This window comes from Ylistrum balloti, unplaced genomic scaffold (assembly GCF_031769215.1).
Source record: "Ylistrum balloti isolate Yb309-2 unplaced genomic scaffold, AGI_CSIRO_Ybal_v1 Utg372346, whole genome shotgun sequence".
In the NCBI taxonomy this organism is placed as follows: Eukaryota; Metazoa; Mollusca; class Bivalvia; order Pectinida; family Pectinidae; genus Ylistrum; species Ylistrum balloti.
The window spans coordinates 42,333-57,254 of record NW_026783076.1 but is presented as its reverse complement, the minus strand read 5'-3'; the positions used below and the strand labels follow the sequence as shown (position 1 = coordinate 57,254).

At 34.8% G+C, this 14,922-nt stretch overlaps 2 protein-coding genes across 2 annotated transcripts; one reads left to right on the top strand and one right to left on the bottom strand.

Moving 5' to 3' along the window:
* Nucleotides 1–1,687: 1,687 nt before the first annotated feature.
* LOC132564513 (cryptochrome DASH-like) lies at nucleotides 1,688–9,583 on the bottom strand (the record flags this gene model as incomplete). Its single annotated transcript, XM_060229167.1, has 12 exons — nucleotides 9,497–9,583; nucleotides 8,326–8,498; nucleotides 7,748–7,847; nucleotides 6,753–6,871; nucleotides 6,198–6,346; nucleotides 5,793–5,955; nucleotides 3,721–3,890; nucleotides 3,294–3,353; nucleotides 2,748–2,830; nucleotides 2,197–2,271; nucleotides 1,893–2,012; nucleotides 1,688–1,749 (listed from the first exon to the last, which is right to left on the bottom strand). Coding segments are annotated over exons 1-12 (1,343 nt in total), but the record flags the coding sequence as incomplete, so codon positions are not given.
* A 2,386-nt stretch (nucleotides 9,584–11,969) lies between these two features.
* LOC132564512 (uncharacterized) lies at nucleotides 11,970–12,931 on the top strand. Its single transcript, XM_060229166.1, has 2 exons — nucleotides 11,970–12,168; nucleotides 12,435–12,931. Exons 1-2 carry the CDS (start codon nucleotides 11,970–11,972, stop codon nucleotides 12,929–12,931), a joined length of 696 nt encoding a protein of 231 aa, XP_060085149.1.
* The last annotated feature ends 1,991 nt before the right edge of the window (nucleotides 12,932–14,922 follow it).

The following is a 14,922-nucleotide window of genomic DNA, read 5'->3' as shown; positions in this document are numbered from 1 at the left end:
TCAATTGTACCAATAATACTTTACACATTCACACTGGGACTTTACACATTCACACTGGAACTTTACACATTCACACTGGGACCTAACACTTTGCTAGGTTTATCCTAATCTTTATTAAAATACTTTCCGGGAATCAGATGTTAACTGACATCTTCATTATTCCTAATCTTCATATTGTAATCGTTCACATGCATCACTCTTCAACAGAATCAACGAGACATCATGTCAGAAAGACAAAAACTAAAATTAAGCTAAAACTATATATATTAACTTCACGTGTAAACCTTAAAATTAGCATAGCTGTAGAGTTCCCGTACGATTTCATACTCTGGCCTTTGGCCGTTGGGGTACTTATAAATTATCTCCGATCAGAAATTTGAAAGAGCTAGACCTACAATAGCGCGGACAGTGACAGATATTTTAAAGTTCTGGTTAATTTCCGATCTGTTGGGCCACTGACAGAAGTGACTGCGATGAGACCATTATGAAACGATCATTCCAAAATAAATCCATTTCAAAATACTGAAATACTTTACGGAAGCAACAAAAATGTGCTAGATGCTTACATAACATTTTTCAAATGCATACTGCTTCAAGGGAAAAGTCTTGAAAATATTTTGGAAAAAAAAGTGCTATGGCGGCAGTGCCCAGCTTGCGCGTCGCCGTCAAGCCTAAATTCAATAGACGCGAAGGCTCATTCCAAATGAATTGTTGCAAAAAATGCAATTGATAGTTCAGTATAAGTATTGACTTCAAATTCAGCTAACATATATATATATATAGTGATACCTACCTACATGAATTACCCGCCATCTTCTTTCAGCCGCCGTCTTCTTTCAGGGTCCAGCAGCACAGAGCACCCCGGCTGTTTCCGTCAAAATTTTATGCTACTCTAAATCATTCTTATTTTAGTTTCATTTTTATTTTCAACTACATATATCAGTATTTTTAATAGTTATCAACAGTATTAAACGGGAAGTAAATTTTCGAAAAAAGAAAAATAGAAAGATATACAAATGTATATGACTCCCACAATGCATCGCGCGGAAAAGAAAGTTAAGCCGCCATATTGGCATCGCCTCGCAAAATTTACCACCATAAACGTGAGTCTTTGTCATTGTATTTACAAATTTCGATGTCTGATTATCATTAATACACAACACAAAACATTTTCTTGATGTACAGGTAATGAAGAAAATGTCGATAAGGTTGTTTCATTTAATGACTAGCATCAGCAACTTGTAGGGGCGATAATCCAATGATTACGGTAATGTCCGGCAGATGGAGTAGGAGTAAACTTTCGATTTATGAACCAATGAAAACGAAGTACTGATACTCAGCCTCAGGGGCGATAGCAACATGCTGAAGAGCATTGAAAATGCTCTTAGCATAAAAACTAATACAAATTTTGCAAATATTTGGTATGGGAACTGTTAGAGTATTTCAAATACAATGGAATCATCGTTTTGTGACATCGAATACTAGTTAGATATCTATGACAACTGCTGTTTAACACATTGAGAAATCATTGTCAGGTCCATGTTTGGTCATACTGAATTACATTAGGATCCTAGTTAAGCCCCTGTTTCACAATGTATAACTGACCTAAGGGTCATAGCTGAGCCTCTGTTTGATGTGGAACTTACCTCAGGATCATGGTCAAGCCGCTGTTTGATGTGGAACTTACCTCAGGATCATAGTCAAGCCTCTGTTTGATGTGGAACTTACCTCAGTATCATAGTCAAGCCTCTGTTAAATATGCAACTTACCTCAGGATCATAGTCAAGCCTCTGTTTGATGTGGAACTTACCTCAGGATCATAGTCAAGCCTCTGTTTGATGTGGAACTTACCTCAGGATCATAGTCAAGCCTCTGTTTGATGTGGAACTTACCTCAGGATCATAGTCAAGCCCTTGTTTGATCATGTTGAACTTGCGATCCTCTCTAGGATCATTACCAATGCCAGCACTGTATAACCAGTTGCCATAGTTACTGCACACATCGTGATCAATCTAAAATAAGTTATTTTCCAATTGGTTACAGCAAGAGACTCAGAACTCACAAACAGGCAAAACAATATGAATTAAACGTTACAATGTACAACAATAAATACATAGTCAAGACATATAAAACCATCGTGGCATTGAACACACTCATAAAATCAAAGTTAATTTTGATATAAACACAACCACTTACCAGTTGTGATTCAAACCACTCTGCTCCCATCCTCCAGTCAAGTTTCAAGTCTTTAGTCAGAAAACTAGCAACATTCTGAAATGTGGAGAAAGTTAAAATCATTATACAGTTGCTTTATTGTGCATTAAAGGAATAACTGCACAAAAATTATATTCTAATAATGTTAATTCCTTGTTTGCATTGAAACCGATATAAAAATACACATTTTGTATTTCAATGAAGATATAAAATGGGCTCTAAATCAACTGCAGTATGGTGTTTCGTAATACCGTTTGGTGCTGCAATGTTCTAAGGATCTTAATTCCAGCTGATCCGCCTAACATACTTTTAATTTGAAAAGTTTCAATGGTTGTGATATCAAGCTGACACATTTATACAGACCATTGTTATGTAATTATGTGACATTCAGATTTCTCTGGACTGTTCCATCACTAACATGAGAATATAAGTCGCCATGTCATACTGACAAAACGCCATCGATAATTGGCGAGATAATGAATAAAAAATCCTGAAGACAAGAATGACTGGCACATGATACATATGATTTATACCTGTCTGCCCCTGTTCGACATGAAACCAGTGGCAGCCAGTTCCCTCATGTTGGCGTCTACAAATGGTACTCCAGTTTTTCCTTCTGTAACAGAAAGTTTAGAGATGGTGTGGTTTTATTCTGTGTAACTTTTATCAATGCCTTGATACTTCACTTCTTGGTGAAGAAAAAGAGGCGAGACTTAAAATGGATAACTTTGTTCTTTTTAAACTGCACTGTGTATCATTCATTCAATATTGAGTAATATACACTTCACCCAAACAGTTGAAATGTTTCAGACAATCTATCTGTGATTTTATGACATGGTCACAGTTGGCTAAAACTGAGACAAATATAAAATCATAGATAGATAGTTAGAATCCTTCAGACTTTATTTGAGTTTTCTCTGCTTTTCTTACTTTTTTGTTTTGTTTTTGTCATTAGCTTATTTTGTTTTCCAAAATATATCTCTTTTTACATATCCATACCAAAGAGCATTCCAACACCTAAAAAATACAGGTATAAGAGCATAGATATTGATAGCAACAAAGTAAGGTAAAATGTATACCCATCCAGGCCTTCAAAAGGTTTCGATCTCGTTTCCAAGGAATTGCCTTCTCTTGTATACCTGTATAGTAACAAATAAGAAATGAAGGACTACCAGTTCATTTTTAAAATAGCTTGAATTTTTTTGGACTTATCTACAACATTTTAATTTCTTCTTAAAGAAAAAATGATAAAATACCAAATAAGAGAAAATCGATGTTGAAAAGAAAGATTTCTATTTACAATCTCAAACCATTTATCTTCCCTGTTGACCTATGACATCATCACAGTGAACTTCCTATAGTGTAAGAGACAAATTTATCCAGAAAATACTTTCGGTATCAATTTATTTAATGCAAAGTGGTTTTGTATCATCTTGTATGATCTAAATCATCAAGAAATCATTTAAATGTCCTTGACCTTGTGATTTGTAGCCATGACCAACTCACCCCCTTCACTGAACAGTTTTTTTCCATATTTCAGTGCCACATATCTGAAGTAATCCCTCCACAGCAACTCAAAGGTCACCCAGTATGTTGACTGGTTAGCTAAACGCTCAGCCTCATATTTCTTAATCTCCCAGTAGATGTGACGTGGGGAAATACACCCATTGGCCAGCCTGATTGTATTACATCATAAGTACATATAGTTATGTAAAGGTCTGTTAAGTGTTAGATAACACAATAATATATTACTCAAGAGGTATAATTATGTACATCCCAAAAGTTTCCGGTTAGGTCTCAGCATTTATCAGTCTCTAAGAGCTATTAAGGAGCTAAGGACGTTCATAGCAGTAAATACAAATACAAATCATTGGATTATTTATCCAACTCAACTCAGGTAAAAGGACATTCAGTGGAAAGAGAGTACGGTAAAATATCTTCAGAATAAACAAACTTCCTAAATTTTGTGTATTTACAATATGGAGAACTTCTGACATCAGGGTAGAAGATTTAATTACCACAAAAATAACCTGATAGAAAACAGGTTGATAATTTATAGGCGAGAGGACTTCTAACATCAGAGTAGAAGACTTAATTACCACACAGATAACTTGGTAGAACACAGGTAGATAATTTATAGGCGAGAGGACTTCTAACATCAGAGTAGAAGACTTAATTACCACACAGATAACTTGGTAGAACACAGGTAGATAATTTATAGGCGAGAGAACTTCTGACATCAGTGTAGAAGATTTAATTACCACACAGATAACTTGGTAGAACACATGTATATAATTTATAGGCGAGAGAACTTCTGACATCAGTGGAAAAGACTTAATTACCACACAGATAACTTGGTAGAACACATGTATATAATTTATAGGCGAGAGAACTTCTGACATCAGTGGAGAAGACTTAATTACCACACAGATAACTTGGTAGAACACATGTATATAATTTATAGGCGAGAGAACTTCTGACATCAGTGTAGAAGACCTAACTACCACACAGATAACTTGGTAGAACACAGGTAGATAATTTATAGTCGAGAGAACTTCTGACATCAGTGTAGAATACTTACCACACAGATAACTTGGTAGAACACAGGTAGATAATTTATAGGCGAGAGAACTTCTGACATCAGTGTAGAATACTTACCACACAGATAACTTGGTAGAACACAGGTAGATAATTTATAGGCGAGAGAAATTCTGACATCAGTGTAGAATACTTACCACACAGAAAATTTGGTAGAACACAGGTATATAATTTATAGGCGAGAGAAATTCTGACATCAGTGTAGAATACTTACCAAACAGATAACTTGGTAGAACACAGGTATATAATTTATAGGCGAGAGAACTTCTGACATCAGTGTAGAAGACCTAACTACCACACAGATAACTTGGTAGAACACAGGTAGATAATTTATAGTCCACACAGTGTATACTTACCACACAGAAAATTTGGTAGAACACAGGTAGATAATTTATAGGCGAGAGAAATTCTGACATCAGTGTAGAATACTTACCACACAGAAAATTTGGTAGAACACAGGTATATAATTTATAGGCGAGAGAAATTCTGACATCAGTGTAGAATACTTACCACACAGAAAATTTGGTAGAACACAGGTATATAATTTATAGGCGAGAGAACTTCTGACATCAGTGTAGAAGACCTAACTACCACACAGATAACTTGGTAGAACACAGGTAGATAATTTATAGTCGAGAGAAATTCTGACATCAGTGTAGAATACTTACCACACAGATAACTTGGTAGAACACAGGTATATAATTTATAGGCGAGAGAACTTCTGACATCAGTGTAGAAGACCTAACTACCACACAGATAACTTGGTAGAACACAGGTAGATAATTTATAGTCGAGAGAAATTCTGACATCAGTGTAGAATACTTACCACACAGAAAATTTGGTAGAACACAGGTAGATAATTTATAGGCGAGAGAACTTCTGACATCAGTGTAGAATACTTACCACACAGAAAATTTGGTAGAACACAGGTAGATAATTTATAGGCGAGAGAAATTCTGACATCAGTGTAGAATACTTACCACACAGAAAATTTGGTAGAGTAGTCAGAGCCTACAAGGCCATTCCTTGTCTCTTTATAAGTAGACACACTGTCAGATTGCCACAGATAGTGATTGAGTCTGTCAAGGGCAACAGTTTCTCCTCCCTGGAATGACATCACAGAACGTGGATCCTCAGGAGCAGCTGTAAAAAATAGAAATCATCTTTATATACAATACATCACAGAACATAGGTCCACATAAACAAATGTTCCTACTGTCAGTTTGTCAATACTTTGTGCATAAAATCAAAAACATCATTCCTACTACTAGTAAATATATTTTATGTAAGAAATCGAGGATTAAAAATGCAATAATAGGACAATTTATTTGTTGAATACAGGTACTAATCTGATCATTAATTCAAAAATATTTTACTGTAATTACCCGTCAAGCCAAGGTCTGTTAACGACGGCACCTGTCCCTCCTCAACACCAGGTGGTAGGGGCTGGAGTTTGTCTGGCATAGTCAAAGACTTCCTCACTCTCGCCTGACCTTCTACATTCTTCCTGAACTGTGTGTATACATCTGGTAACCTGGATACAGTGACCACATAAATCTTCTCTATTTACTAATATCAGATTTACCTCCCCCTTACCACCACCATCAAAATGTGATGGTAAACAAATTCTACAGCAGTACTATTGTAAGTATTCATCATTATTATTGTTCTCAGCTATTTTTTTATTTTGCTTCAGTTTTTTTCAATAGGAATTCTGTTATGTTATACAATATATGTATCCTCTCTCAAATCTTCAATCCTTAATCAGCATTACTGGTGAAGTATTTGAGTTTGCCTTAATGAATTTTTTGTGATGTCGCCAATTATAAACTTTATTATATTTACAAACCATCAAAATTAAAGATACCATCCTTGGGTGACTTCATATTTATGCTGTCTTACACCTTTTTGAATACTGGAATATTTAGTTTTTCACTTACTGTTGAATCCTGAATGGGAGGTCATCTCTATGATAGAGGGGATGACCCCAAAAACTTTGAACTTTAACACCACAACTTTTCTGCAGTTTTGACTCTACTTCTAGTTCTTCAGCAGTGGCCTAATAAGAAGAAAAGAATTTGAAAATGAATTAAGTGCGTTTTCAATAAAATTTTCACTATCTCTCACCTTGCTTCTACTTTGAAAATTACCTCCACAAAATCAAGTTCGTAGGCAATATAAAAGAAAGATATAAATAGGAATTTATCTTTTTGTATTTTTTTTTAATTTTTTTTTTTTTTTTTTTTTTTAATTCTTTTCTACTTGTCAAAATTCCTAGATGCAGTATGTTATAGATATCCATAACAATGCTGAATTTTTTACCCATTTCTCAAAGTAGGGGAACCCACAGGACTTGTTGATGTTTAATACAAAACCAGTGATACAGAGACGGTCCATCGTCAAAGATGTTTTCTTTATAAACTTAAAGTGATAGCACATCTTCAAACTTCCACTAAGTACTTTTAAATAGTATACATTTCATTAAAGGTGAAGACAATACCCAGTCCAGGACTAGGTATAAAAGTGAAAAGCTCCTGCTTAGTGCTGAAAATGAGTCAGTGCTGATCTCACACAGAAACCATAAATTCTGAAATTTGCCAATGGCCATTGATTCAACTGTCACTGTTTCAATTCAAAAGAGACTTATCATGCCATGCTTTCCCTTTCTACTGAATAACACAACATATGTGTTTTAAATTCATCTACAAGGATAGCTCCTTTGAATTCATGTACAAGGATAGGGCCCTTAAATTCATATACAAGGATAGCTCCTTTGAATTTTTGTACTAAGAATAGCTCCTTTGCATTTATGTACCAAGAATAGCTCCCTTGAATTCATGTACAAGGATAGCTCTCTCGAATCTAAATCTGAACTGAGTTCAATGACTACACCTGATATAATTATAAATAGAGTGACAAGTCTTATGATACTAACCTCCTCGTGATAGCATACGAATGAAACTTGGTCCTGACCAACTGTATTGATGATCTGTGGAACAATCTCTTCTGGTTTCCCCATCCTTATCACCAAACCACTGTCAAAAAAAAAATTAACTCTTGTGACCTAAAAGGTAAAAACTTATTTACTTGATCAACATCAAATACTTTTATCCAGGAATGTTATTTAGAGGTTACATTTCAATACCATGCTGGCATTTTCTTATTTGTATTAATGGGTTTTTTTTTTCTAATTTGACACCTGTAACCTTGAAAGTCAGGATAGATATCTTTCATTTCAATATTAGCATATTATGTCTGCAATTTCTTCAATTCATGTTAAAGTTTTCTCCTTCTAAACTATTTTAATTAATTCAAATATTCCTTGTGATTTTCTTTTTCGTGTTTCATTTGTAAATTTATAAAACCCATTTTTTTTCTCCCTTTAATATACTTCAAATCTTTGAGTGGAATTCACTTTTTTGGAAAAGAGGTATTCTTCAGTAATCAGGGACATACATTCCTGCACTGATATAGATTACATCCATCCAACAATATGTAGTTTCTTTTTCGTACCTTCCCTTGCTTTTCAATGTATTTTGAAGGTCAGCAACGCTCTGCAAGAGGAACTTGGCACGATGTGCTCCAGTTTTAGGGAAATCAAAATGATATGTTCCTTGAAAATGGCGAGGATCGAAGCAATACAAAGGCAACACATATTCAGCTGTCTTGTTTGCCCAGTGTAAAACCTACAAAAGAATTTTCAAGCATTTTGTTCATGTTGTTAAGATCAAGCAGAAAGTCCATATCTAGTAATAAGCCAGCCAATGTATTTTACTTCTCAGTGGACTGACTGTACTTCTTCATTGTCATTCAATAATCAGTCTACTTCCTAACCTTAAGGCATAGGCGTGATGCTACCTGGTAAAGGTGCTACATGATTGTCATAAAGCACAATCAGTTAATAAACTGGTTACATTTCTGTGACTGTATTGACACATTCCTCTCAAAAAAGACCAGTAAAGCATTAGAAATAACTTATGTGTTATAATAAAGGAAAATTAGTCAATAAAATTCTGTAAGGCAAATTTATTAAAAATCAGGAGTTTTAAACCATGTATGATCTATATTAATTAGTCTTGTGTACAGTTGAAAACAAGAAAAGTCTTCGATTATGATCTTTTGCTTAAAGATCATCTCTTTAGCTATCTGAGATTACCTTCCATTGTATTTGAGTTCATGGTATTTCAAAAATACATTTTCTGTGAGACTTACTGATGTCACCAGAAATGGAAGTGCTATCACATGTCCGATACACATGTCGATCATTTTAGTGAACGAATTTGAGTTCGCATCTGGTGACATTTTTTAGAAAAATAGTGGTGTTTCACTCATCAGTTTTTAAAATAAATCATATAATATGAACTAATTTGAATTCATTTGTTTAGTAAAAAAAATCGTTGACATTGCGTAGCTACCGTGAAATGGTTCTTAGGAGGGCCGAAACAAATGCGCCAAGGCTATATGTTATTGTAGCGAGATGTCAATAAAAATGAAAAATTAACAGACATTTAATAAATAGAAAATTAAATAAGTTAATGATAATAACCCAATCATATTCTCTGTGCATTAGATGTTAAATTAATATTACTAATTAAAAACCATTTGTGTTTGTTATGTTTACGAAGTATCTTATGACGTAGGCTTCGATTCTCTAGATATAAAAACACTGATTCCTTCATTTTACCTCGTTATCATGTAGCCTCAGGTCATTACGAAGAAGGCAGACGATAACTTTGACTTTCGAAGACATCATCAACCTTTTGTGGCTTGGTCTCTTTCCGCTGTGCTATCGTGGAATGCGCACCCAAATTATTAGATGTTATGAAACTTATTTTCCACGTGCGGCGGTATATAATACATGCGATAGCCATCGGACTTTTACATAGTGATTTGATCATAAAAGAAAATAACAACGGTGTTCCGAAGAAATTTGTTTATGAAACAACCAAGGGAAGCTACTCTAACCTTTCTTAATGCAGTAAAGCATGGTTACCTTATTCTTCGTAAATTACGGTGTACATGTCTTATTCTTACTACCATAGAAAAAATGTTAACCAGTACTAACAATAAATTCTGAATAAGTATTCATATTTTCACTTATTTTAGCTGTTTAATGTTTTAGTCTGGGCGCAGTATTTTAAAAGCATGGACACAAATCGCTGTCGCTCAGAAGTCCGAAGTCGATACCAAGACAAAAATCGCGATACCTCGTCAGAACACTTCAGACCTATACAAAACATTAAAAAAAAGAACATAGTATCAATATATGGACATCCCAACATATTCTATTTCACATTCTAAATTGTTGTAACTATCTATCCGCGCGACATCTGATTACGTGTAAATTCTATTCTGGAGATTAAAGTTTTAAATCTAATTTTTCTTTCTATGTATTAATTGAAGAAAATTATCATTACATTAGTCAGATCACAGATTTATGATATTCCAAGTCCCTGATTACATCTAGTAATTGTATCAACATAAACAATAGTACATAATGTAAGACCATAACCTTCAAAGCTATCACATTGTTTATTTTCAAAGGTATACCTTCTCAAACCAGGGACGTATATAACATATGTATTATACGTCCCTGCTCAAACCGTTTCAAAAACAAATGCCATATCTACCTTTTTTATTTGAGACTGAAGTCCTTCTTGTCATATACGACTATATGAGAAAATACTGATTTCATATCCTCAGATTATATGTGTGGTACTTCATATTTTTTTTCTTTTGGGCCATTTTCTCGCTGAATTTGTTATTTGACCGAGAAAGTAACATGTATATGGTACTGTCTGTTTCATCAACTGTGTTATGATTTCATCTTAACTGACTATTTTCCAAGAACGACTATAAGACTATAAGATTACTGAACTAATATATAAAAGACAATACAAGGGATATGCTGGATTATTTCAGAATGTATAACCCTAGGGAATTTTATGAAAGGTTTACTAAATATAACAATAAGAGACCAAATATTTAGTTAAATAGGTTGTATGAACATTTTTTTAGATAATGCAGATAGCATTGTGAACCATACAGGTAACTCGAAACATGTGATTATTAATGAAGAGGAAGGTGATGCTATACGAGGGCCTTGAAACCAGTATAACCAAAAATGAGGTAAGACACATGGTCTACAAAGAATTCTAATTGAATTGAAAAATTTCCTGGTCCCATTTCTGACAAAAATATTCAATAATATCTTTGAATGTCCAATGTTTCTGGCCCTAATGATATCAGAGGAATTAGTTTCATTGGCTGTGTCTGGAAAATTTGCACATAAAAAAATAAATTTTACACATTAATTTGTATTTTTTATTAATCTGTAAAATTTGTAAAGTATAAATTTTACAGATTAATGTGCAAATTTAACATATTACAGTGTAAAATTTACATATTAATGTGTGTAAAACATAAAATAAAAAAGTATCCAGACTTTGATCAAGTGATAACATATCGAAAATAGAAAATAGAAAAGATATTAGATTTGAAACAATAATTGTTGCCGTCTAGGTTTATAAATTATTGTATCTTATGGTATATCGGAAGTGGGCGTTTCTTAAGTTGTAATAACTGTTGCCAGACCCTCTTGTCGTTATTTAGACAACTTGAAAATGTGGTTAAACTGAAAATAAAAAAAACACAAGAGCCGTTTCCTTTGTGTAGGATGAGCGTGAAATCACAACAAGTACATAATTTACGTGCCATTGTTTCTTGAAACAACACCACCATCCTATGGTCTAAAGATGTTGGCGTTCAAAAACACACCAACATAGGCTCCGCCTCCGGCGTAAGGAGTATGTCCATACTACGATGTTTGAGCAAGCGGAAAGGTATTAATTAGTGTGTTAATTACACTCTGACTGACAGACCTCTGTTAACATCAGAACAACTTGTCACATCTGTGAAAAGGCTGTCAGCTAGAATATATTATCTGCAAATGACAACACATACCCTAGGAGAAGCCAAAAATCGCTCTCCAAATAGGCCATTGACCAATGGACATACTTGAATGTGTTTATTAACATTGCTACAGTGTATATTTCTGACTGATGCTAAATGTTCTTAGGCATTTGAACAAACTTCTTAACCGCAGCCTGATACTATTTTACAAAGATTTTGTGATATATCAAAGTTAATTCTCCCATATGAATGCATCCCATCTCCAGCCTCTTTCCATAGACTGTAGCCTTGATTACAATTTGGATATGTCAATGTTTCCTGGATGGAATGATCCTTGGGTTCGAGCACAACCGAGTGTGATACTTCACCGCCAAGAATCGTGTATTTGCCATATCTCACCGCAGATCACGCCTGTTGAGGAGCAAAAGCACCCTACAGCCTCTGGTTAGTCATTAATATGTGATACTATATAACACTTTTTATTTAATAATGATAATCGAACACTGGAAAAAGTCTTGCTTGGAAAACAAGAACAAGAAAACACTAAATCAGATCACCAGATATTTTTTGAAGTTGAAATAAAAGTTTAATATTAAAGATATTTAATGAAAATAAAACAATTATCTTGTTTTAAAAAGATCCGTTTGAAATATTTTACATCTAAACCTAAATGGTCTTTTTTTAACTAAGCGTTTCCCTCTTCATTTCAGCAGAATATTTCTCCTTCGTTGAAATTTTAGATCATACCATATCCGACGTCAATGCCAACAAGCATCGCCCTGACGTTGACTTTGGTAACGCGTCGGATGCGACGCTTGAAGATGTTCTGTCTATTGATAGTTCTTTGGTAGACCACAAGAGCGACCCCTACATCATCGGCACAATGACACCGAGTCCTTTGTCCCCCGTAGTTATCTTGTCGTCGTCACCATTACAAACTCTCCTTGATATTGACTTTCTTTTACTTAGCCCAGTAGAGACACAACTACAGCTAACTACTTCACGTCAAAAGAGGAAACACGGAGGTGACACTGCCTTGGACGTTTCATCTGTAGCAAAGCGGCACTGTTACTATGGTAAAGACCTCTTCAGCGAATTGGATGTGACCTTCAACATGACCGAGGCCAATGTCACGGTCAACGACCAAGGTACTTCTGACCCAGTCGACGAAATAGAATATGACTTTATCGCACCTGTTCGTGACTGAAGTGATTAATTAGTGCTCATACGAACTTGTACCAAGGATGACGTGTAAAAGTTCCTCACCGCAGACTTAAAGTACGTTAAATGCCTGCAAGGCATGTGTTCTAGGTTTGGAATACTGTTCAACTTTCTTGAGTATTAACTTTAATAATTTGCATGCAGAATAAGCTTGTTGTTGTTTTTGTTTTTGTTTTGTTTTTTATTTTCTGATAAATTATTTAGATCTTAACTGGGAAACGCTTTTTCTCTTCTAGTTCTTCTTGCCACTAATATCACTTACCACAACATTATTGACATGAAACATATAACATGTATGCCAGAGACGTATATATGTGATATGTGAAAACGATTTTATTGGAAATAAGATTTTAACACAGGGCAATCATTCTTTAATTAAGGGTTATTTTGCAAACAGCATATCTCCTTAGTAGGACCATCGTATACATCAAGTTCCATGATCCTAGTTTCATGCAAGCATAGCTATGCTCATGACACAAAAGTTTAACAAAGGGCAATAACTTTGTAACTGAGGGATCATAAGCCTTGGTGTCGTTACACTTGTTTTTGTATGAATGATGTATACATCACGTTTCAATACCCTTTTATTTAAATGCAGTCAAATTAATACCTCGGGCACAGAATTTTAACGAAGGGCAATAACTCTGTAATTAAGATGTTGCTGGCCCTAAAATCGGTACACTGAAAAACGACTTCGTATGATCAACGCAAAGTTTCATTATCCTAGCAATCAATTTGATGCCATGCTCTAGCCAAAAAAAAATAACTAAGGGCAATCACTCTATCATTAAAGGGTTGTGCGCCCTAAATTTGGTACACTGCACATCGTCTTGACATGATCAATGTAAACGCCAAGTTTCATTACCCTAACTTAAATGCAAGCAAAGTTATGCTCCGGACACGAAATTTGAACAAAGGGCGATAAATCTGTAACTCAGGGTGTCGATGGCCCTGAATTTGGTACACTACACGTTGCTCTAGTATGACCAGTGTATACACCAAGTTTCATGATCCTTGCTTAATTGTTGACAAAGTAATGCTCCGGACACGAAAGAACGGACAGAAAAACTGACGGACGGACGAACATGGCGGCGACTATATTCTCCCCCCGTCAACTTCCGTGGAGCATTAAAATTTAAACGTAAGAAATGAAAGGGAAGAAAAAAACGTTATTAACGTTTAATGTGCAACGACACTTCTTAACTGCTAATTAGTGCCGGTTTGAAAAGTTTGACAAACATATTCTCCTTGCATTTTCTCTTAATGATTCGTGAATATGATTTCTGATGGAAAGGACACACCCTAGATAACCCTTTGTCACAACTTTCAAGATATGCACCGGGAGGAATCATGTCTGTGGTGTAGTGGAAGTAATGCAATATCGGGAAGAAGAATTATAGTATACAAACTAACAAATGATATTACATGATGAATAAGTTTGCCATGTATTTGAAAAAAATGTACTTCTCAATGTCTCGACGTAAACTGCGCCGTCATTTCACTATCGAATCCTGACGTAACATTAAGCTATATTACAAGAGGTGATATTAAACGGACCTATTCAATTATCTATAAATGAAAATGTATAGATTTTCGTATCTCATCACCTAAAACAATTGTGTGTGTGTGTGTCATGTCATTTAGACATGTACACTGAGGTAAACAAATTACAGTATATCAATGTTTCCATCATTCATGTTAAGCTATCCCCGAAGATTTAAAACATCTGCGCAGGCCTAATGTTGATATACTGTATGGTAGTCAGTTCTGTTTCATTTGTTTCCGTGTGAAATATACGTAATCTAGTTCCATGTTTTTTTTCTATATAGTACGGACACATTGTAACCCGTTTGTAGAGAATTGAAATCAATACGGGAATATATATTTGTTTATGGCCTATATACCTGGGACGTAAGAGAGAGAGAGAGAGAGAGAGAGAGAGAGAGAGAGAGAGAGAGAGAGAGAGAGAGAGAGAGG